Raw genomic sequence first — 24,740 nt, 5'->3', positions numbered from 1 at the left:
GGCAGGAGACCCAGGTTCCATCCCTGGGTCAATCAGATCCCCTGGAGAAGGAAGGGACTGACTACCCACTCCAGTATTCTTGCTGGAGCCTGGTGGGCTACAGTCCACAGGGTCGCAAAGAGTCTGGCATGACTGAGTGACTAACACTCACAAAAGCAAGATGTCTTGCAAAGGGCTCTGCTTCTCTTGTCCCATGGATTTGAGATTAAGAGAGCAGATCCTGGAGAGTTTGCTTCTGCCTTTAATAAACAGAGAAATTCAGATAGAGAGTGCAATGAAGTGTGACTGTTAAACATGCAATTCAGGAGAAAACTGAACAACTCAGGACTGTGGAGCCAGACTGCTGGGGTTCAAGTCCACTCTAGTTTCATGACTACATAATCTATTTCTCTGTACCCCATCTATAAAATTGGAATAATAATAATAGTCCCTTTATTGTAGGCTTGTTTTGAGACCTAAATGAGTTAATACAAGTAAAGTGCTTAGAACTGTCCTTTGTTGCTGTTCAGTCGCTCAGTCATGTCTGACTCTTTGCAACCCCATGGACTGCAGCACACCAGGCTTCCCTGTCCTTCACTGTCTCCCAGGGTTTGCTTAAACTCATGTCCATTGAGCTTCTGATGCCATCCAGCCATCTCATCCTCTGCCCCCCTCTTCTCCTCCTGCCTTCAATCTTTCCCAGCATCAGGATCTTTCCCAATGAGTTGGCTCTTCACATCAGGTGGCCAAAGTATCGGAGCTTCAACTTCAGCACCAGTCCTTCCAGTGGACATTCAGGCTTGATTTCCTTTAGGATTAACTGGTTTGATCTCCTTACTGTCCAAGGAGTCTCAAGAGTCTTCTCCAGCACCACAGTTCAAAAGCAACTGTCCTTGGTCCATAATAAATGTAACTAAGTGTTAGCTACCATCATCGTCATCACCTTCAAAATAGACATCTAATTTTCTCAGGTGCAGAACAGGGCTTCTCCTTGTGCAGGATTTGTAGTGATCTCTGTGCTCGTAGGTGGTGTTTTTCTGTCCTTGTATCCCTATCCCCAGTTGTGCTGGTAAACCAGTTCTCTAAAAATAAAACTCGTGATGTGAGTGTTTGCTGATTTCTGTGGTGTAACTCTTCCCAGCCTGGCTGGCATCAGGCTACCAGTGATTTAATAGCTGTCTGCCAACTTCCTGAACACTTAAAGTCAGTACCCTCAACCTTAGATGAGCCAGCTCCAGCGCGCCACTGCTGATGGCTTAGACACGCGGTGGCAGTGAGGAGGTTAAACAGTCAGGCTGGCAGCCACGTCAAGTAGCGAGTAGCGCTAAGTGACGAAAAGCAGGAGGAAATGTGTGGGAGTACAACAGTACCCTGGAGGGCGGGGCCTCACTTTAAATTCTGATTTCCCAAGGTCAGAGACGCCAAATCAAAGAAATCAAACCCGTGAGCCTCCATAGCAGCCAGTTTCCATGATAGTCAAATGCCCCTTATTTTCAGACAGTCCTTCCTTGCCCCTCCCTGGTCCCCGCTTCTGCTATAGTTTGAGAAACAGCCAGAAGCTTGTCAAATAGGAGCTGGAGAGGAGGAATCCTACCTGGGCTGACCACCCTCCCCATCCTCACCATCGCTGTGCTTTGCAGATTCCTGGTTCTCCCGCGGCTCCCTTTAGTCTAAAAAGGAACTGAGTTCCTTCTCACAAGTCACTCTGTCTCTAAATGGCATGCCACCCTCACCAAAGACTAGCCAGGTGACATAAAGAAGCATTTTTTCCCAGTTACAACTGCTTTCAGCAATCCCCACTTCCCTTTAGGTGAACAATTTCCCAAACTGGAGAAAAAAGTGCCCCAAGTCAGCAGCATAATTTGAAGCAAGCATCCTGCCCACAGACTTCAGGCCGGCTGTCTCTGGACACAGCTTGCATCAACAGTGATCTTTCTTTATAAATTAATTCTCTGATGTTTCACTGGTGTTGCATTCAAGAGTCCTGTGTCTCTCTCTGAGCTTCAATCTCTGGTTCTCTGTGATTCTTAGTGTCAGGGAGGCTGGGGCTACACAGATTCCTTCTTCTGTGAATGTGAAGATGTCTTTCTTGCCTCTTCCACTTGCCTCCTGAAGATGTCTTTCTCCAAATCTATGAGCACCCACATACAGTCATGATGTCCTCCTGTACGTGAGAGTTCTCTGGAGTGTGGAGTCATTACAGAGAGCATACACTATTTCAATCTACAGATTATTAATATCTTACACCTGCAGAGATCAATCTACAATATTCCAATATCAATCACTGACCACTGGGGGAAGCAGAGATTAACCCAAGAGCGCTTCTAATAACAGTAAAGATGGTTATTTGTGGACTACAGTAAATATGACGTGCTCATTGCATGCTGAGACCCACACACTTCTTCTACTACTGCCCAATCCCCCATGTGTTAGAAACCAGGTATTCACCCTCCCTCTGAACAGGGGATAAGGGTCATTACTGTGGAAATTGACCCACCCAAGGATACTGACACCGTATCATAGTTGACAAGCCCCACTGATGTTCTCAGAGCTTCCTATCAGATTTCTACTTTTATTCCACCCCATTCTTCAGTATGAACTGATAAGCCAGGATTATCAGACAAGGAATGAAATCCTCTCATTTGGAAGATAGGGACTGTCTTAAGGTTCCCCAGAGAAACAGAAACTATAGGATAGATGAATGGATAGATAGATGACTGATGGATAGATATATAGATTATAGATAGGTTTGGAGGGAGAGAAACAAACAGAGAAAGAGAGAGACTGATTGATTTTTAAGAAATTTGCTCATAGGATTGTGGGACTGGCAAGTCTGAAATTTATAGGGCAGGACAGCAGGCTAGAAATTCATGAAGAGTTCATTTTTCAGTCTTTGATTTGAAATCCTCAAAACTGGAAATTCAGCCAAGATTTCTGTGCTGCAGTCTTGAGGTAGAATTCCTTCTTCTTAAGGCTTTCTTTTGAATAGGTAAGATCCACCCACATTATTTTTCCAATAGTCACGTATGGATGTGAAAGTTGGACTATAAACAAAGCTGAGCACTGAAGAATGGATGCTTTTGAACTGTGGTGTTGGAGAAGACTCTTGAGAGTCCCTTGGACTGCAAGGAGATCCAACCAGTCCATCCTAAAGGAAATCAGTCCTGAATATTCATTGGAAAGACTGATGTTAAAGCTGAAACTCCAATACTTTGGCCACCTGATGTGAAGAGCTGACTCATTTGAAAAGACCCTGATGCTGGGAAAGATTGAAGGCAGGAGAAGCAGACAACAGAGGATGAGATGGCTGGATGGCATCACTGACTCAATGGATATGAGTTTGAGTAAACTCTGGGAATTGGTGATGGACAGGGAGGCCTGGTGTGCTGCAGTCCATGGGGTCACAAAGAGTCATGACTGAGCACCTGAATGGAACTGAACTGAAGCCACATTATGTAAGATAATCTGCTTTGTGCATGCATGCTAAGTTGCTTTGGTCATGTCTGACTCTTTGCGACCCTATAGACTGCAGCCCGCCAGGCTCCTCTGTCCATGGGATTGTCCAGGCAAGAGTACTGGAGTGGGCTGCTATGCCCTCCTCCAGGGGATCTTCCCGACCCAGGGATTGAACCCACGTCTCATTATGTTTCCTGCATTGGCAGGTGGTTCTTTACCACTAGTGCCATGTGGGAAGCCCAATCTGTTCTACTTAAAGCCAACTCATTGTAAATATTAATCACATCCACAGATACCTTCAAAGCAACATCTAGACTAGTGTTTGACCAGTAACTGGGCACTAGAGCTTAGTCAACTGGACATAGGAAGTCTGCCTTCACAGAGACCAAACCTCAGAAACAGATAAAAGCGACTTGGAAGATACTATACAGGGAGAGTGCTTCATTAACATATTATTAATATCTTTAGAGAAATAAGAGAAGATAGTATAACCTCAAAACAGGAGCCGGATGTTATGTGTTTTAAGAAAATAAAAGCTCAGTGAACAAAGTAAGAGCCTTTGGAAAAACTCAGCATATATGAAAATGTCAATAAAAGTTTCAAAAGATGATAAACTCAGAAAGTAAGACAAAACCCCACATAGGTGTAATTTAAGAGAGAAAAATAAAATTAAAGAAAATCCAAAAGATCTGACATCCAAACCATAAAACTTCCATAAAGATAGAACAGAGAAAATAAAGGAAAGGAAATCATCAATGAAATAAAGAAAATTTCCCAAAGTTCTTACGATTTACAGCTTGTGAGAGATCCCACTGAGCCCAGGACTGGTTGAAGTAAACCCACATGAAAGTGTACATCATTGTGAAAGCTCAGAAAACTGGGAGCAAGAGAAGGCCTTCCAAACTGTTAAGAGAGGAAAAGAAACCAGGTCACACACAGGAACCAAAATGACTTTGGATTTCTCAAAAGTAACACAGAAGGAATTGCTTAGAATTCCATACATAACTTAATTATCAAAAAAAAAAAAAAAGTGTAATGATGGAGTAAAAATACGTTCAGCTGTGTGAGGTCTCACTTGACCTCATGCACACCCTTCTCAGGAAGCTGCTGTGGAAGAGATGTAATGCCATGAGCACAGTACCTAGATGAAGTCCTAAGTAGAGACATCCTGTCTTTACAGTAGCAGTGTGGTGGGGAAAGCATCTTCCTTCGCATCCTGATCTCTGTTCTTGGGATCTGTTCCCTGGGTGTCTTTTCACCCTTCTTACTATCATTCATGTATGTGGTTAATTAGATGAATTTTTGTGGACTAGCACGAGCTACAAACCATTACGTGGCATTTTTGTGGCAAGATGTGTTCCAAGTTCAAAATAACCAATTTGCTAATCATCTTTGGAATTTGGACCCTCTTCAGAGGAATTAGGAGGCCACATTACTGAAGAGTCTGTGCACGCTGAGCATCAGCAGCAGCATCCGTGGCTCACGAGCTCCTCTGTTTCTCCAGGTTATCAGTGTACTTGTCTCTCCCAATTCACTGGGAGAAACTGTGAATCTGAGATCACAGCCTGCTTCCCAAACCCCTGCCGGAACGGAGGCTCCTGCGACCCCATAGGAAACACTTTCATCTGCAGTTGCAAAGCTGGGCTCACTGGAGTCACGTAAGTGCGACTGTGCAGTTAGTCTTTTTCTACACTGCCTCTTCTTGGTAAGAAAACAAAATTAACTGGGGCAAAATATCTACTACTGATAGGATGGGCAAATGGTTAATGCCTGTACATGAAGAGTGCTTACCAATGACTAGAATGTTATCAGGGATTATCTCTGAGGAGCGGGATTATGGGTAAATTACATTTTTACTTTATTCTTCTCTATATTTTCAAAAAGTTATATAAGTACTATGTGTTATATAATCTGGAAAAAAGTCTTTTAAAGAAAGTCATCTATGACCTAATGTTTCCAGGATAATTCTGAGATAGATATGCTATGCATTTCCCCAGAACTCATCAACTGGACTCTACTGCCTAGGGTTTTATGATCATCCTGAGAAACTAAAGACTTACCTTTACTTTGAAAATCTTTTATTCCCCCAAGAATGAGGGAAATTAAAGTGTTAGCCAAATGGAAAGGGAATGTTTTCAGTTCTGAGTAAAACACCATTTTAACCATCCTTGATGGTTTTAGAAATATATATATATATATATATAAAATCTCAAGCAAAGTGATATTCTAATTACAGATCAGTCTTATGTATTCATTAAAGCAAATCTCCTGAGGACTTTACCAGGAAATACTTAGCTGACTTTGAATCGTTGGATGTAATTTAAAGTAATAAAGCTGCATTTATTTTTAACTACTCCATGATTCTGACTAATTTCCAGCTGACCTGGCCTCAATCTGTTCACATTAGGGACATTTGACTACATTTTAAAAGGTGGATTACCAAAGATATACGTGATCGGACCTTTTAAAATGAACATGTCGGAACAACTGCAGAAGTAGAGGACAAGGAAGAGGAAAGACTATATTCTTAAATAACGTTAAACTCAGAGGAAGACTTACATGTTTGCCTATTTTAACTATACTCAAAACAAGTCATGGATTGCTTTAAAGAGAATAAAGTTGATTTATTTTTCATTAGAATGCTTTAATCATTTTCCCCCTGGTAATCTGAGTTAGCATTAGCCTTTAACAGAAACACAGGGATTTCCCTGGTAGTCCAGTGACTGAGAGACCACGCTCCCCAATAGGGGCCCAAGGTTCCATCTCTGGTGAGTTAACTAGATCCCACATTAAATAAATAAAAATAAAATTTAAAAACCTAAGCATAGAATCTGGAAGATAAACATTGCTAGTATCCCTCCACCCAGCGCCTACATATGCCCCATTACTCTAGCTTCCCAAAGAGACCAAAAATTACTGTGTTCATTAGAGGGAAATGTCAGAATCAAAAACTTTCTCCTCCTGGGAAACTCTGTATGGGGTGTCTAGGCTCACAGCTCTTTATCTGCAATTCTACAATCCCCAAAGCTCTAAGAAGTAAAAAGATTGAGAATATAATTGTGGCAAACATTTGCTGGCAAAACCAAGCAAACCATTCCGAGGCTATTCTAGTCTTTATTTCCCTCATTTAGTGTGACTATCCATATGCTTCACTGTAGAAACACTGGTATATTTGGTGATAGGTCCTATGCCAGTTTGTGGGATGGGGTGGGTATTTTACATAATATGAAAGACACGTAGTGTATGTCATTTCTAAAATTGCAAAATTTTGCATTCTGAGATCCATCTGGCCCTGAGCATTTGAAGACCAGTATGTCTTCAACAGCATTTCTGGTTTCTTTTTCCATGCCGTCTCTTCTCTCCCAGGACAGCCCTTTCCTCCCCACCCAGCCGGGCAGGTTCAGAGTACGGGAGAGATGGCATTGGCTGGTTGGTAAGAAGCCCTTCACGTGATGAGGATATCCTAGGGCCCACGCATCTCCCGTGTACCCTGCATCACGTCATTTCTGTGTTGCTTCAGGGGCCCCTACAGGGGCTTTTTACTGTTCTGAAAGATGTCCGTGTAAGAGCAGACGCACGCCAGCCCTGCTGTTTAAGAGGGGGCTTTTGTGTTCTGTTGCAAAGGTGTGAGGAGGACGTCAACGAGTGCGAGCGGGAGGAGTGTGAGAACGGCGGCGCCTGCGTCAATGTGTTCGGCTCCTTCGTGTGCAACTGCACGCCGGGCTACGTGGGCCAGTACTGCGGGCTGCGGCCGGTGGTGGTGCCCAACATCCAGGCCGGGCACGCCTACGTGGGCAGGGAGGAGCTGATCGGCATCGCCGCAGTGCTCCTGGTCATCGTTGCCCTCATCGTCCTCTTCGTCGTCTTCCGCAAGAAGGTCTTCCGCAAGAGCTACTCCCGCAACAACATCACGCTGGTGCAGGACCCCGCCACGGCTGCCCTGCTTCGCAAGAGCAACGGCGTGCCCTTCCGGAGCCTGCGCGCCGGGGACGGCCGCCACGCGTACCAGGAGGCCGGGCCCCCGCAGGTGCCCGTGCGCCCCATGGCCTACACCCCGTGCTTCCAGGGCGACTCCAGGAGCAACCTGGACAAGATCGGAGATGGGCTGGGCGGCGAGCCCCAGGAGATGACCACCTTCCACCCCGAGTCCCCGCGCATCCTGACTGCTCGGCGGGGCGTGGTGGTGTGCAGCGTGGCCCCCAACCTGCCCGCCGTGTCCCCCTGCCGCTCCGACTGCGACTCCATCCGCAAGAACGGCTGGGACGCGGGCACTGAGAGTGAGTCCGCAGGAGGAATTCGGCAGCATTGCTTCCACCAGTGTTTAGTGGAACTTTGGGAAGGGAGAGCGACCCCAGAGGCACAGAGCTCTCCTTAGGACAGGCCCTGACACTGAAGGTTCACACCAGCTCTGAAATATTGCTCTGGTTCCTATCCCCATTTACAGATGGGGAAAATGAAGCTTAGAGAACATACATAAGGTGCCCACCATCACGGAGTTCATAAGAGGCTGTTGGTATTCCAACCCAGGGCTGCCAGCCTCTAAAACCCATGCTCTTCTCATAACAACATACTCTTGGCAGTAAACCAAGCAGGGTAGCCACATATGCAATATACAGGAAGTGTGCTCTGGAAGGTCAGGGGGAGTATTTCCAGTCTTAGGGAGAAGATTTGAGAGGAGCAGAGGGACACTGGAGCTGGACCATGGTGGATTAAAAGTCTAGTAAAAGAAAAGTGTCCCACATAGAAGCACCCACAAATTCAGAAGAAGAGCAGGTCCTTCTGTTTGGCTGGAACTCAGGGTCCAGGAGACAAGCAGGAAATGTGGTCCAGGCCAGATGCTAGTGTTTCCCTCTCCTATTGGCCTCCTGGAGCAGAATTATAGGCAAAAGGAAGACCCACAAGTGCAAAGGCCCTGGGGTGGGAAAGACTTTAGTTTATTGAAGAACATAAACAAGGTCAATGTAGTTGGAGCTTGGTGAGCAACACTAATGCAGAATTTTAAGCAGGAAAGTAGCGCAATATAATTTCCATTTTTAAACGATGATTCAGACCAATCTGTGGAAAAGAGACTAAGCAGAAAGTAAGCGAGAACGAAGCAGTTAGTTGGCCTCTACGAACATCTAGGCGAGAAGTGGTGATTGTTTTCCCCGCTCTAGTATCATTCAGGCAAGCTCTGTTGTATCCTATGACTTTTCCTCAGGCCTAGTGGCTTTATATTCAAGCAGCAATAACACCCTGGGTGGCTGGACTTTCCAAAGGCTGGGGATACAGTACTCTGATATATGTTGGAGCAGAAGCGGGGGTAGGCTGGTTTTAAATGAAGGTAGAAAGCACCTGTAGTCAAGGAGATAAAGGGTTCCTCCATGGAGGAAGGGGGCATGCCTCCTGGTGTCTTTAAGCTTTGGCCACCTCATGCCAAGAGTTGACTCATTGGAAAAGACTCTGATGCTGGGAGGGATTGGGGGCAGGAGGAGAAGGGGACGACAGAGGATGAGATGGCTGGATGGCATCACCGACTCGATGGACATGAGTTTGAGTGAACTCTGGGAGTTGGTGATAGACAGGGAGGCCTGGCGTGCTATGATTCATGGGGTCTCAAAGAGTTGGACATGACTGAGCAACTGAACTCAACTGAATAACCTATTACAGGATGGTAGGAAAGACTGAAGGCAGGAGGAGAAGGGGATGACAGAGGATGAGATGCTTGGGTGGCATCACCAACTCGATGGACATAAGTTTGAGTAAGCTCCGGGAGTTGGTGATGGACAAAAAAGCCTGGCGTGCTGCAGTCCATGGGATCGCAAAGAGTCAGACACGACTGAGCGACTGAACTCAACTGAAGATTTGAGAGGAAACTGTCTGAGAGGGCCTTCTAGAAACAGGAAGCAGCTCAGTTAGTGCAGGGGACACAGAAGGGGTCTCCTGAGGGGTGTCTGGCTCTGTTGTTTAGGAGGAAGGCAAGGCTAGAAGTTTGGATGCCAACTACACTCAAGATAATTGAATCTCTGAGAGTGTGAGTTCACCAAGGGAGCAGGAGCAAAGAGTATGCTCAATCTGGGCCACTTGCAAATGCCTGAATGTGCTAGGTAGGCAGGGGCTAGGGCCAGGAAGGGAAACACACACCGGCCACAAAGAGACAGCCGGAAAAGCAGAAAGGGCGGCGAGCAGAAGTTAAGGGTATCCATAAGGTCAGCAGGGTTCAGTCCCATTAAACCATCCAGGAGGACACAGTCTTACACAGAAAAAAAATAGATGTACTATGCTTACCACCTGGATGTTTCTTAGTGATCTCAAGAATGTTTCAGTGAGTCTTCAAGACAGAGTCCAGTGTGCAAGGGTTAAGGATGAAGAGATTTAATGAGAAAACAGAGGCAGCGAAGCCACCACTGCTGTGTGCTGAATCGTTTCCTTAAATCCCACACTGCCCCACGTGGGTGCCAGCTGGAGGAGGGATGAGTGAAATAACTTGCCTGCGTTTGATTCCTGGGTTGAAAAGACCCTCTAGAGAAGGGATAGGTACCCACTCCAGTATTCTTGGGCTTCCCTGGTGGCTCAGCTGGTAAAGAATCCACCTGCAATGTGGGAGACCTGGGTTCGATTCCTGGGTCAGGAAGATCCCCTGGAAAAGGGAAAGGCTACCCACTGCAGTATTCTGGCCTGGGGAATTCCATGGACTGTATAGTCCATGGGGTCGCAAAGAGTCAGACACAACTGAGCGACTTTCACTTCACTTCATGAGCAATAACTAGGAAAGGGAGGGATAGGATTTGAACCTGGTGCATCAGGTTCTTTTACCAAGACTACTCCTGGAACTTTTACAGGGAGGAGGAAGAGGCACAGGAGAGGGAGGGTCTGCTGATGATGGCAGAGAACCTCTACACATGCCAATCTAGTGCACCCCCACTGCTGAGTCCACCGTTAAGGAGACACACTTATACTTCAAGTAGCTGCCCTTGGAAGAAGGCAATGGCACCCCACTCCAGTACTCTTGCCTGGAGAATCCCATGGATGGAGGAGTCTGGTAGGCTGCAGTCCATGGGGTCGCTAAGAGTTGGACATGACTGAGCAACTTCATTTTATTTTTTATTTTTTTCATTTAACAATATATTTACTCATATGCATGTTGAACGTAACTTACTAGACTGAAAGTTTCCTGATAGTTAGAAATTAATCCATCTTTGTGTTCTTTTATTGTAGCTGATATAGTGATTTGCACATGCAACTTCACTTTAAATGGCAACCCACTCCAGTGTTCTTGCCTGGAGAATCCCAGGGACAGGGGAACTTGGTGGGCTGCCATCTATGGGGCCTCACAGAGTCGGACACGACTGACGCGACTTAGCAGCAGCAGCAGCAGCCGCCCTTGGATTTTACCCATAAATATATTCCCTCTCAAATTATCTGTAGAGTTAGACTTCACTGCAGCCTTGCTAAATCCTCTGGTTAATGGAAAGCCTCCTTTTACTTAGCAATGAAAAGTGGGGGCTTAAATAAGTGGAGGAGTGCAGAGAGGAGTCTCTGCCCAGCACTGTGTTCACCAGCATGGGGCACCTGGCATCTCCTCCCTCCCATCAGCTGTGCTCACGGCTGAGCCCGGTGCCCACTTTATGCTTTTCCAAGGCACGTCTTGTTTTCTGTGGTGTGGCTGCTGACAGGTGAATTTCTCCCTGGTGTCTCTCTCCACTTAGATCAGCTGTTTATCAACTGATTGTTTTGCTGTGGCTCCAGCATCCGGTGGCAGAGGCCACGCTGCAGTGCCCGCGCCCACCACCACCCCGCATGGAAGAAACGGCGATCCCTCTAGTCATAGAGAAGAACAACCATTCCTGAAGCACGAGGCCCCTCTCTTGGTGCCGTCACACTCTGTAACGATTGGAAGTTTTCCTGCTGATCAGTTCCCTCCCCCTACTTCGGAACGTGACAGCTTTATTTCCAGACTCCACCTCAGGCCAAAACTCAAGCGGCCCCCTAAAGTATTGTTGAGTTTCTATGGAATACATTTCCTCCTTTGTTAAGCAAGGCAGCGCTAGCTGGCCAGACAGTCTCTGGGTGACTAATTCATTTTTCTCTTAACAACTTGGAGATACGGGTTGTTTTCCATTGCTTCCTTAGTCCATCAAATAAGACAGTAGCCCTGTAGTGTGCGTGTGTGGCTGTGTGGGTGTCTGTTGGTGTGTGTGTGTGCAGGCTGTCTTTGTGCGGCAAAGAAAGGGTAAGTGTGTGGCTAACAGCACGTCCACACCCCCGACTGCCCTCCTGCCAGAGTGCCGCGTGCTGCCATTCCCAAAAAGTGGTGTGATGCTGCCCTCTAGAAGGTGACATGGAAAACTTCACTCACTCCCCAGAGATGAAGTTTGGAGACCTGTAATGATATTCTTGCCTATAAAATATTTATACCCCTATTTTAAAAATAATCTCACTTAACCTGGTGTTGACACCACGTCGGTCCATGCAAATGATTTAAATTAACTCTGAAGGGCAAAACCCAGCCCACTCCATCGTCCCTTCACTCCTCACTCAGTCTCTCCCCTTTGAAGACAGAGCAGTGACTTTTGGCTGTCAGCTATTTGGAAGCTCATTTGCCACGGGTTAAGGGTTTCGAATCCATAATGTAAATCTCTTGATTGACAGACCTTTGCCCCCGATGGCACAATCAATTTTCTACTGTGTGGCTAAATTCTTTTCTGTAAGCAGATGAAAGCGCCCCAAGGAGTGAACTCTGGCAAGGGACGGGGCTGGAAAAATGCACAAGGTAACCAGTGTCATTTCTGCTTTCTCTCTGGCTGTCCGCGAAGACAAAGGGGTTGATGACCCGGGAGAAGTGACCTGCTTTGCAGGCAGTAATAAAGGCAGCAACTCGGAAGTTCAGTCCCTGAGTTCCTTCCAGTCGGATTCGGGCGACGACAATGGTAAGAAGTCCCGGGATTTGTTTCCCCTGGAGGATGGTGTTTCCTGTGCTGGCAGCCGCTGGCTGAGGGGAGGGTGATGGGACCTGTTTCGTTTCCTGACCTGATCTTGGACTTCTGCCCATGCTCACAGCTTTTTGGTGAACTTTGGTGTTTTTGGAAAACACCACTGTTGGGTGTTTTCACAGAAAAAGCAAAGCTCTCATGGAGCTGCCCCAGCTGTGAGCAGGCGCAGAAGGAGAGGAGGCTCCCCCAGACCTCCAGCAATGTGTCCTCTTTGATTTGGGTCATGATGGAACCACCTTCTCCCAAAGAATACTCTCTAGCAAACTGTGATTTACTTCCTTTTTTAACTCGTGATGATGTCTTCACTCTTCACTCTACATCCAACCTCCGCATCATTAGAAATTCGTTCAGAGGCAAGACCTCCTTCCAGTAGAACCTGCTTCCCAGAGAGGCAGTGCCTTCATTCAGCTGAGAACCCCTTATGATCGTGTGGGGTCGTGAGCTTTTGGAGACTCTAGTAGACATGATACATCCGCTCCTTTGAAACATTAACATGCACCCAAAATGGTGCATCCCGTCCCATGTGGCTCATGAGCCCCACTGACTCCACAGCCACCGCCTCCACTGCCTACGAGCCCCTGCTTACGGAGAGGGTGTTAATTCTGGACTCGGTCTTCTGACCTGAGGAACCAGGCTTGGAGACTGGGTTGATCCCCCCAGGAAGGGGAGGGGAGCAGAAATGGTCATGAAACAGTGAGAATTTACCACATGGTGATGAACCAAGAATAATTTCCAGTAGTCATCAATAGACAGGCAACCTTATCCTAGTCTATACCTTATGCCGTTTTCCCATTTGTCAACAACTGGTAAAAATGGAATATGTATTAATGTATGGCATCATTCAACCCTAAACCCTTGCAGAGTCTCTCTTGAGCGCTGCCTCCAACACTGGGCATTCTGTACCATGAAGTACAAAATGAAAACAACACAGTCTTTGCTGTCCCCCGACTCCCATCCCACAGGTAAAGATAGAAACAGGGGAGCCCCAAGACTATAACATCAATCACGGAAGTAAAATAGTCTGCTTTCCCCATCACTACCCTCAATCCCTCCCACTTCCCTCCCAAATCCCTGGCCCTCCTGAGAGGTGTAGAAACCATTGGGCAACAAGCCACGCTGACAGCAGACTTCCTCCAGCCTATATCAGAAGGTCAGAGGCAGGTCTCCAGATCTGGTTGCTTTGGTGTTTACCCCCTTCTTCAGCCCTACCAGAAGAAGAGCTGTCTCTTGTTTGTTTCATCTAGAGGCACCCAAGAACATAGTGTTTCCATCTCCGGACAGCAATTCCAGTGACGATGTCCGGTTGACTACTTTCACAGTCTCTGCTCCATGACATACTTGGGCTTTCATGCTTAGCATTCTAGGCTGGTCCATTCCAGCAGGCTTCCTAAAGTGTTAGGAATCTTCTTCCAATTAGTGTTGTTTTTTTCCTCATTCTTGTTTTTTAAATTATGAAAGTATGATAACACATTTATAGGAGACTTAGAAAAGACAGAACAAAATTGCCGATAATTTCACTATATATTACAATTTTTTTAAGTAAATTAAGATTTTTAGTTGGAGTTTCAATATCAAACTCTCAAAAGTTAATAGAATGAATATACTGAAAAGTAGAAGGATACAGTGGACCTTGGTAGCTTGGATGGTAAAGAATCTGCCTGCAGTGAAGGAGACCTGGGTTGGATCCCTGGGTTGGGAAGACCCCCTGGAGTAGGTGATGGCAACCCACTCCAGTATTCTTGCCTGGAGCATTCCATGAACAGAGGAGCCTGGCGGGCTACAGTCCACAGGGTCTCAAAGAGTCAGACATAACTGAGCGACTAACACACACATACAAAGTAGACCTGAAAAGCACATGAACAAATTCAATACAATTAAGATTTATACAATTTTCACACAATTCAGTTCAGTTCAGTCACTCAGTCATGTCCGACTCTTTGCGATCCCATGAATCGCAGCACACCAGGCCTCCCTATCCATCACCAACTCCCAGAGTTCATTCAGACTCACGTCCATTGAGTCAGTGATGCCATCCAGCCATCTCATCCTCTGTCATCCCCTTCTCCTCCTGCCCCCAATCCCTCCCAACATCAGAGTCTTTTCCAATGAGTCAACTCTTCACATGAGGTGGCCAAAGTACTGGAGGGTCAGCTTTAGCATCATTCCTTCCAAAGAAATCCCAGGGCTGATCTCCTTCAGAATGGACTGGTTGGATCTCCTTGCAGTCCAAGGGACTCTCAAGAGTCTTCTCCAAAACCACAGTTCAAAAGCATCAATTCTTCGGTGCTCAGCTTTCTTCACAGTCCAACTCTCACATCCATACATGACCACTGGAAAAACCATAGCCTTGACTAGACGGACCTTTGTTGGCAAAGTAATGTCTCTGCTTTTCAACATGCTATCTAGGTTGGTCATAATTTTTCTTCCAAGCAGTAAGCGTCTTTTAATTTCATGGCTGCAGTCACCATCTGCAATGATTTTGGAGCCCCCAAAAAGATAAAGTCTGACACTGTTTCCACTGTTTCCCCATCTATTTTCCATGAAGTGATGGGACCAGATGCCATGATCTTCGTTTTCTGAATGTTGAGCTTTAAGCCAACTTTTCACTCTCCACTTTCACTTTCATCAAGAGGCTTTTTAGTTCCTCTTCACTTTCTGCCATAAGGGTGGTGTCTTGTGGATATCTGAGGTTATTGATATTTCTCCCAGCAATCTTGATTCCAGCTTGTGCTTCTTCCAGCCCAGCGTTTCTCATGATGTACTCTGCATATAAGTTAAATAAGCAGGCTGACAATATACAGCCTTGATGTGCTCCTTTTCCTATTTGGAACCAGTCTGTTGTTCCATGTCCAGTTCTAACTGTTGCTTCCTGACCTGCATAATAGTAGGATACAAATTCTATTCAAGTTCCCATGGACTATAAACTAGGAGACACTGGAATATATCCAGGGACATAAAACAAGGTACAAAAATTTGATGGTCTAAAGGTATTGAAATCATACAGAGTCTGTTCTCTTAATCACTGTGGAATTATGTTAGAAATCAATATCAAAAGATATTGATTGAAAACATAAGCCATATGTTTTCAAGAGTAATATGATGTTTACGAAAAGAGATCTTTGACTTAGCCTTCTACCCATTGGTTTAAGCCTGATCACCTCGCCAAAAAGTTCTGGTATCAGATGCTAAGGCGACCCAGGTGGGCACAGAAATCTCCTCCCCATTTTCTGACTATTTCAGAGGCCAAGCTCCCATCTACACTTGGCGGGTGGGAGCCGGGCCTCGGGTCGTCCCAGGTTGCCGTTGGTGCCATCTGAGGGTGAAACCATCAGTCCTGCAAAGGTCATCGTCCATGACTGGCATTTGGCTCGGAGTAGTGCGGCTGACCAGCAAGTAATTATCCCTGGGAATAGTGCAATCTTCCTCGGAGCCTTTGGGAGTTACTAATGAGAAATTAGCACGAGCTTATGAGCCTCTGCCTTCCTAGATTGATTTCCCTGGGCCACGAGGTGTGAATTTATGGCGTGGCAATTCCTGCCGACCATGCCTTTAGATTTGCTGCTGTTTCCCTTCCTCCGAGAACCCCAGGGGATAAGAGTGTCCGCTGTAGTCCAGTCGGTGGACTGTGGGAAGCTCTGGGCATTTGCGGGCAGTTCCTTTGTTGTTGTTGTGCTGTTGTTAAGAGTGTATATTCAGAAGACGTAACTAACCTGAGACTGTCCTTCTCCTCCCTCCTGTCGTCTTTCCTGGCCACAAGCATCCATAGTGACTGTCATTCAGCTTGTCAACAATGTAGTTGACACTATAGAGAATGAAGGTATTTACTGTTTTCTTCCGTAGCATTTCTTTGGGCAACTACCTTTTTAGGAAATACTGCTTCCTTGTTACTTCAAAAAAGGGATGATTTTATTTTATTTTTTTCAAGTATAATTGTACAGTATTATATATGTTTCAGATGTACAACATAGTGATTAATACTTTTTGAAAGTTATACTCCATTTATAGTTATTATAAAATATTGGCTATATTCCCTGGGCTGTATAATACATCCTTGTAGCTTCTTTATTTTATGAACTAAGGGTGATTTTAATCAGCTGGCAACAGTAAAAAGGTGGTTTCAAATGAGACACTGAATGTCTCTCTCTGAATTAGAGTGAATTTTACAGTTTTGAAAAAAAATCCAGTTCATAATTTTTTCAATATGTGAGATACTCTTTTTACAAAATCTCTTCCCAGAGAAGAATATCCACTTAGTTGAAGTCCAGATTAATACTAAGTTCATTCTTACGTTCAACATGATTGAGCACCTACCATGAGCTAGGGATATTTAAGAAATCATTCAAAGCTACAATATTATGGGGATTGATTTCAATCAAGTAACTTTCATTAGTGATTTAAAACTACTAGGGCCTGCTATAGATGGGTTTTTTTGTTTGTTTGTTTTGTAAATAACAACAGGGAGGAATAGGAGCATTGTTAAAAGTCATTTAAAATGTCCTGTTATACCCTCTTCACATGCCTTGGACTGTCAGTTTCACTTCTCCCTTTGTATTTAAACAGTGTCTGTCATGGATCAAGGACAGAACTTCAACCGAGGTGACACTGCCACGCCCCCAGCACCAGATGTTCCTTATGCATTAGAAATTTCTGAGTTTGCTCTTAACCTGTCCGTCTCCCTCCATCGTTTCTGAGTGTCTTTGACCTGATTTTTGCATGTTCCAGGTGTCTCGTGTGCCCTGACTTTTGCATGTTCCAGGTGTCTTGTGTGCTCAGCACTAGGGGTGAAAGCCCTGCTCACATCTCCCTCCCCAAGCCTCTCCCTTCCCCAGTCATTCATTCATTTGCACGGGTATCTCCCGCCCTCCTGCTGTCCACAGGAAGGCTGGTGCATCTTGCCTCTTAGAGCATGTTGCCAGCCTGGCTCTGCACTTAGCCTACAGCTAGAAAGAGGGCGTGGAGGGGAGAGCCTTCTAGAACTGTGTTTCCACAGCGTGCCCTTGCTCACCAAGGCTGAGAGGGAGACGCGGCAACAATCAGGTGTCCTCAGAGCTGCCGCTGCCTGTACCCCCAGGGCAAGAGCACGGCTGGGCCTGAGAAGGGCCCTATAAAAAGCATGGGGCTGTGCCTGGCTTCTTAGCTGTCTCCTGGGCATTGAAAGTTGCATGCCAGGTCCCCTGCCCACGGCTTTCTGCGCCCTGTGCCCAGCGCCGCCCTGGAGGAAACTAACTGCCCTGGCTTCCCTCTCACAGCCTACCACTGGGACACGTCCGACTGGATGCCTGGGGCCCGCCTGTCCGACATAGAAGAGGTGCCCACCTATGAGAGCCAGGAGGGCGCGGCACCACCGGGCAGTGCACGGGGGCTGGAGAGCGACTACTACCTGGGGGGATACGACGTGGACAGCGAGTACCCGCCGCCGCACGACGATGACTTCCTGGGGCAGGACCCGCTGCCGCCGCCACTGCCCGAGGACTTCGCGGACCAGTACGACGGGCTGCCGCCCGCGCGGCCCGGCTCGCTGGCCGGCACGCTGAGCCCGGGCTGCCGGAGGCGGCCGCAGTTCCACCCCAGCCAGTACCTCCCTCCCCACCCCTTCCCCCACGAGACGGACGTGGGGGGCCCGCCCGCCGCCGGCGAGTTCAGTACTTTTGCTGTGAGCGTGAACCCGGGCGCGGAGGCCGCGGCGGGCCCCGCAGACGGCGTGGCCCTCTCCTTGCACAACTCCCGGGGCCCCTCGTCCTCCGACGTGTCGGCCAGCTGCGGCTTCGACGACTCCGAAGTGGCCGTGAGTGACTATGAGAGCGTCGGGGAACTCAGCCTCGCCAGCCTCCACATTCCCTTTCTGGAGACCCAGCAGCAGACCCAGGTGTAGAGGCGGCATCGAGCCCGCGGGCTGGCACAACGCGCAGAGACCGGCTCGGCTCGCAGCTCCGCACAGCAAACAACGTGGTATTTTCAGCTGGAAACTCCTTCCCCGTACTGTCACGAGCAAGCTCGACTCCGCTTGGGTGAAAAGGAAAGGCTCAGAAATTGTTTCTGAGAGGTGAACCATCGTCCGGGCAGCACGTGCCTGCCTACATGACCCAGAGGTGCACCGAGGTTTTCAAGGGGGAATCAAGCTCAGCCGTGACGTTAGACGGCCCGTCTGTCTGCTTTGTGCAGTCTTGTGCCCTGGGAAGTGTTACAGCGTCGGTCTGGTCCTTGCAGTATTAATAACTGGCAGCAAGCCAAGAGGCTTTGTTGCATGTAATTTTGAGCCAATGGGGGAAAGTGAAAATAGTAGTTATGACTGTTGGGAAAGTTAGTCTCTTAGGCAAAAGAAAAGAGGAACGACCATTATTAAATAAGAAAATGGGCTGAAGCCTTTCAAATCAACTTTTTATTTTTTTTAAATAAGCTACCCAATTTTCAGCTATAAAGTTAGGTTTGGGTAACATGTTTAGTATGCTCAGTTATTTTTGTTTGTTTGTTTGTGTTAAGCATCCAAAATAATATAGTTATATTTTATGATCATTGAGAAAGATATCAATGAAGAGGAATACTTGAGATATCTGGGTCCCATTTTGTAAGTTGAGGGGAAAGTTAATATTGTGCAAACATTGGAAAGAATGTGATTATCAGTCTTTGTGTTTTCCAGTAAATATTCTTGACTGTAACTACAGTTTTAACATTGAGGCAGAAATTGGCCTTTGTTCTGAGAATCAGGAAATAAAGAGACAAAAAAAAGGAATATTTTAGTACATTGTTCCCTAGAATGAGAGATATTGAGAGATTTAAGCAGAATTCACAAATTCAAGGAAAAAAAGAAAATTTAATACTTCCAAAGTTTTCAGCTAGATAATCACAGTTCTTGATAATGCAGATAAAAGGTGTGTGTTTTAAATTGATAGCATCATCACTATAGATGCAATTTTGTTTTTTAAAAAAAGGAGAAGAAAGATTAGTTACTGTGTATAAATTATAATAGTGTGTGTGTCTGGGCCTATGTACAGATATGTGCTTGCACTCAGTAAGGCTGCTCTTGAGGAAAAGTGACAGGAAGGTTTTAGGATACAACCTGTGTTAAAAATCCTGCCAGCAAGGCCAACCTTCCGATTTCTCTGATCTTGATGATATTAGAGAAACACCAAATGCCATATTTTTTTCCGATTCAGTTAACTTTATTTTGGTATTGCCGTTTGTATTAACTTGAAGCAAAACTGAGCTTTTTTAAGGAAGAAGACAAAACAGTATTTTGTTATAATTTTTCAGAACTAAACTCTTATTTGAAAAAAGTATAAAGTTTCATTACCCCCTGCCCTTTGGTTCTCCTCTCTTCCGACATGCGGGCTTTGACCTTGAGTTTCCAAAATTGCCAGGAGAATCGTCTGACTGGGAATACAGTAACTCGAAGCTTAAAGGTGATGAGCTGAGGAACTTTTCTCTTTTGCATCAGTCGGCTCATGGGCACGTGCACAGAGGCCACGGTTAAATAAATGCGTATTTGCACTCTCTGCATATGAGCGAATCTCTGTGTCCACAGTTTCTGGTGACATACGGCGTTGGTGTGTCTCATCCACTCAGACGTATTTTTCAGTTGTTTCACTCATGTTCAGTCCACTTCTTTATAGGAGTCAGTGTTTCCACAAGTTTGTGGTTAAAACAAACAAACAAAAATTCCTATTCATTCTCAAGCTTCCTGAGTAAACTGTACACTCATACACTTCACAGATTTTTCAGCTTTTCTCCTCTTCCTATCTCTTAGTCAGACCTACTCATGGAAACATTATCTGCACTGTGGTCTTGAAATAAATGAATTTCACTAAGGCTGCTTGGGAGAATGAAATCTTTGGTATGTTCCTTATGTAAGAAACCCATTTGCAAGAATCACAGAGAAAATGACAGACTAATGGTCTAGAATAGAATCGCTGCTACACTTTCTATGATGCAGTGGCATAAAAAACAATCAAAGTAAAACCAACAATTCATTTCTTGCCCCAGGAAATATTAGAAGGAGATTAATGCCGATGAGTCACTCCTGCTTGCACAGCATACCCTCCAGGCAGAGTGCCCTCGGAACCCAGTAATGAAGTAATAAATAGATCCTAATGCTGTTGTGAAGTCACCCAAGAAAATTGTGCCCACTCTTGGCTCTGAACTGTATAAAATACCTCTTTCTTCAGGATATCTTCCCCTGGTTTTCTGCAGAGTAGCTCTGCAGCTAAATGTATCCCAGACAAGTGTGTTATGTTTTGATCAATTACCTTTCAACACATGGTATCTTTTCACTTTCTGGATAATTAGCTTTTCCTGTAGATTCTGAAATGGTTTGCAGCCAGGCCAAGATGGAACTAGGTGGGGTGACCAATGATTCAAGAGCTGGAAGGGTCCTTAAGATCTGCTTATCCAATCCCCTTATTTTATCAAAGAGGAAGCATACCCAGAGAGGGGAAGGGACTCACCCAAGCTCATACAGAAAGTTAAGTAGCTGAACAAGAACTAGAACTCATCCATTTGACCAGTATTCTTTCTATTACTATTATTCACCACTAATCTGCATGGGGCATGGTATCTGCCTGCTTCTGCTGGAGCTTTGATTTCACCCCATTCCTGCTTTGGGATATACTAGAAGATAGAACTCATGGGAGAGTATTTCTCTGGAAGCCTCATGATCTTAGGGTTTTTTTGCAGCCCCCATAGGAAAGGTGTATTGACAAAATTCATACATTTCTTTGGACATCTATCAAAACTGCTTTCACCAAATGAATGTTTTCTAAAATGAGGATGGAATGATAGTTATAAAATGGAACTCAAACTGATCAGTAAGTACAGTAAAGCTCTGATTATATTACCTACCGGGTCCATTTGTTTTTCTTTTTTCTTTCCTCCCAGCCCTGGTATTTATGCCTACCCCATTCACCCTGATGAACCACATGGGAAAGATTTAAGCCAATTAGTGTCTTTCCCATACATGTTTTCCTCACCTGTATGTGCTACCTCTGGAAGCCATTTTCCATAGCCCATTGTAGGCACTTTACTTGTATTGCACACATTCTGATTAGGTTGAGAGTAGCTGGACTAGTGGTGCTTGTCATACAGTCAGCAGAAGCTCTGGGCTGTAAAAGATAAAGAAGGTAGGTGTTTAATTTATTTGCTTTCTTCTATGAGGATTTTGTTACTGAGTTTCATTCCATGCCAACTTTCCATGTACTCCTATCCTGCCAGTTCATGAAATGCCATTGTAGAAGACTTGGTGATATGAACAAGTCACGTCCATGCATTTAAGATTTATCCTATCAGACAATTGGGGTGAAAACCTAGAGAGGGGATTGATGCGTTCCTGGAACTTACCTGGAACCACTCTTGGGAATCATTAGCAGAGCCTGGGGAAAGGAAGCAAGGGAAACATTGTTGGCCAATTCCTGTTTACTTCCCACCCCCACCCACCCGCTGCCCCGCCGATGCCTGAGTCTACATGATCAGCATCAGGGAGACAAGAGGTAAGCCAACTAGATCATTTAGGACCCAGGGACACCTCCATGGGAGAATTTTGGGAGCTCTGCTGTTCCTTTGGCATGCACTGTCCAGATAATCGTCTGGTCTCTCCTCTCTGCTGCCCTCCCAGTGCACGGATATTGCTAAAGTGGTTAGGTTTTATGTTTTTTGTTTTTAGCTTCCAATCATGAGAAATGGAGATGTGAAGAGGCATTTCTTTAGCGTTATCATTTTGTGTGGTCTGTAACAAGGCGGGTTCTGTGTTTTTGCTGGGGTTTGTCCTGCAGCATTCAACTGCACATTAGTCTGGTGGAAATCCACAATGTCTTTAAGCTTCTGGTTGTATAATTCTAGGGTTTAAAGTTGCCATATGTGGATTTGGCATCAGTTAATATTTAGCCAGCTGGCTAAGAGATAGGAAAAGAATAAGATTTTCTTTCCTTATGTAATAATGAAAAGCAATAATTACAAGTATGTAATATTACACAAAGGCCATAATTAGTCTCTTCCAGTGTTTAGAATGCACTCGAGAATCGTAGAGTCGTTTGGAGTGTGTTTGGACCCATCAGTATGTACTGTAGTACCCTTCTGGCAAACAAATACCTGAATTGCTACTATTGAACAATTTTATGAGCCCATACTACTGCATTTTGGGAAATGACAAATGTGTTCAGATGTGTTCAGAAATGGAAGCAGTTCTTTTTAAGCACTGTATCAGAGAGATTGTCATGTAAATTTACCTGTTACAAACAGGCTGGTTTGTAAAAGATGTATGTTTCGGTGTTAAAATGTTTATAAAATTGTATATAATGGTTTCAATTTTCCAGGCTTTTGTAGATATACTGTATTTGATGCCTATCAGGATACTTTAATTTGGGGGGTTGAATATAATGTTAAGTCACCCACGCTGTTGGTCTGCAAACTATTGAGGTAACTACACACACACACACATAAAGCATTTTAGATTTGAAAATGGTGTTTTTGAGTCATTTCCAAATGTTCTATAGCCTTTCTTTGGTTCCACTGTTTTCATTTAACTTTCTCTGTTTCCAAGAAAATGTTTTTATTGACATTTTAAAAATCGAGTGTGTTTTGCCCAGTTACTAAGTACCTGATTTGTATGCCATTTCAGATTCAGAATGAAGTACATCATTTCTTCACACTCACATACACTCACCTCAACTTGCACACACATCACACACCAAACCTTATGCAAAGGGAAAGCTAACACTTAAAGTGGATCCTGTCCCTTATGGAAATGAATTGTTTCTGCATATAATGCTGTTGGCAGTATTCAGTCTTGTGTTCTTTTTCTAAAAAAATGAAAGAAAAACAAAAAAGATAACAACAAAAAAAAACCCACAAAAAAAACAAACAGTGTACAGGTTTGTAACTGCCAAAATTTGATGGTTAAACAAATTTTCAAGTAAAAAGAAAAAATTGAAACTATCAGTCGTGTTGACTTTTTTAAGGGTTGCCTTTCATTTGTCTTCCGTTAATTGCTCACATGGCAATTATATTTGTAGGGATAGTAGTTTCCTCAGAAACTTCTTTCTGCCACAGAGACTTCCACGTGCTCTGGTGCACGCCTACATTGAAATTTGATGTAGCTTCTTACTGGGTGCCATCGCCTATAGGGTTTTTTTCCTGATGGGGATGAAAACAGTGCTGGATCATTGAGCCTCATCACTGCAGAAATCTTTTGTAAATGCATCCCCATGCATTCTAGGCAGCTTTACCAGCAAGCCTCTTCCTAAATAAATGCTGCTGCTGCTAAGTCACTTCAGTCGTGTCCGACTCTGCGCCACCCCATAGACGGCAGCCCACAAGGCTCCGCCGTCCCTGGGATTCTTCAGGCAAGAACACTGGAGTGGGTTGCCATTTCCTTCTCCAATGCATGAAAGTAAAAAGTGAAAGTGAAGTCACTCAGTCATGTCCTCATGGACTACAGCCTACCAGGCTCCTCCGTCCATGGGATTTTCCAGGCAAGAGTACTGGAGTGGGGTGCCATTGCCTTCTCCATCCTAAATAAATAAATAAACCCCAAAATTGGGGACACAATTAGCACCGAAGTTTCCTCCAAAAAGCAGAGCTGTAGACAATTTTGTATACAGACTTAAAGTCAAAATATATACAAGAGAAGTTGAGGAGTGCCAAATTGATCTTCTGAAGAAGTGACATTACAGGAAGTTAACTTGAGACCACAAGGGACTGACTACAAAAGGAGAGGCACAGTCCCCACCCCGCCTGGGCGCGGGAGGGCCAGGCCTGCTGTGAGAGCATCCTTGTCTGAGCAGCAGCGGCACGAAGGCGCCTTCTTGGGCACTGAGCGGCCCGGGGCTGGCCCTGCCCACTCCAGCAGCCCAGCTCCACAGGCCGCTCCCTCCCCGGGATGCTGGATTCTCACTTCCGTGCTCCCCTGGCTGGGCTTTCAGTCTCTCCTGACCAAGTGGGCTGCGATCCTCCGGTTGCCTGTCCATCTGTTGCAGGAAGGGGGACCCCTTCCAGGGCCCGAAAGTGGGTCTTGTCTAACACTAGGAAACGAGTTGTCCGAGGAGACACATGTGCTGACAAAGCAAGACTTTTACTGGGAAAGGGCACCCGGGCGAGAGCAGGAGTGTTGAGGGAACCCGGGAGGACTGCTCTGCCCTGTGGCTTGCAGTCTAGGGTATTGTTATTAGTTTCTGGGTTGTATTTAGCCAATCTTTCTGACTCAGAGTCCTTTCTGGTGGCGCAGGCATCACTCAGCCAAGGTGGATGCCAGCGAGGATTCTGGGAGGCGGTTGGACACATGGTGTCTCCTTCTGACCTTTCCTGAACTCTTCTGTTTGGTGGCGACTTATTAGTTCCGTGTTCCTT

The 24,740-nt window shown here is 45.5% G+C and overlaps 1 protein-coding gene across 2 annotated transcripts in view; it reads left to right on the top strand.

Annotated features, from left to right (window-relative positions):
* Positions 1 to 23,330, top strand: part of FAT3 (FAT atypical cadherin 3) — a 641,657-nt gene extending 618,327 nt beyond the window's left edge. Inside the window, exons 22-27 of one of the 2 annotated variants that reach the window (XM_061405993.1) lie at positions 4,940 to 5,093; positions 7,060 to 7,712; positions 12,231 to 12,344; positions 16,165 to 16,224; positions 16,968 to 17,003; positions 17,657 to 23,330. In XM_061405993.1, coding sequence (XP_061261977.1) covers positions 4,940 to 5,093; positions 7,060 to 7,712; positions 12,231 to 12,344; positions 16,165 to 16,224; positions 16,968 to 17,003; positions 17,657 to 18,279 — 1,640 coding nt within the window. In that variant the 3' untranslated portion in view covers positions 18,280 to 23,330. The remainder of the gene's footprint in view (positions 1 to 4,939; positions 5,094 to 7,059; positions 7,713 to 12,230; positions 12,345 to 16,164; positions 16,225 to 16,967; positions 17,004 to 17,656) is intronic. The other variant, XM_061405994.1, reaches the window with a different exon arrangement.
* Positions 23,331 to 24,740: the final 1,410 nt, after the last annotated feature.

The sequence above is a fragment of the Bos javanicus genome, chromosome 29 (assembly GCF_032452875.1).
Source record: "Bos javanicus breed banteng chromosome 29, ARS-OSU_banteng_1.0, whole genome shotgun sequence".
Classification (NCBI taxonomy): domain Eukaryota; kingdom Metazoa; phylum Chordata; class Mammalia; order Artiodactyla; family Bovidae; genus Bos; species Bos javanicus.
The sequence above is the reverse complement of the archived record's forward strand: the minus strand, read 5'-3'. Positions and strand labels throughout refer to the sequence as shown.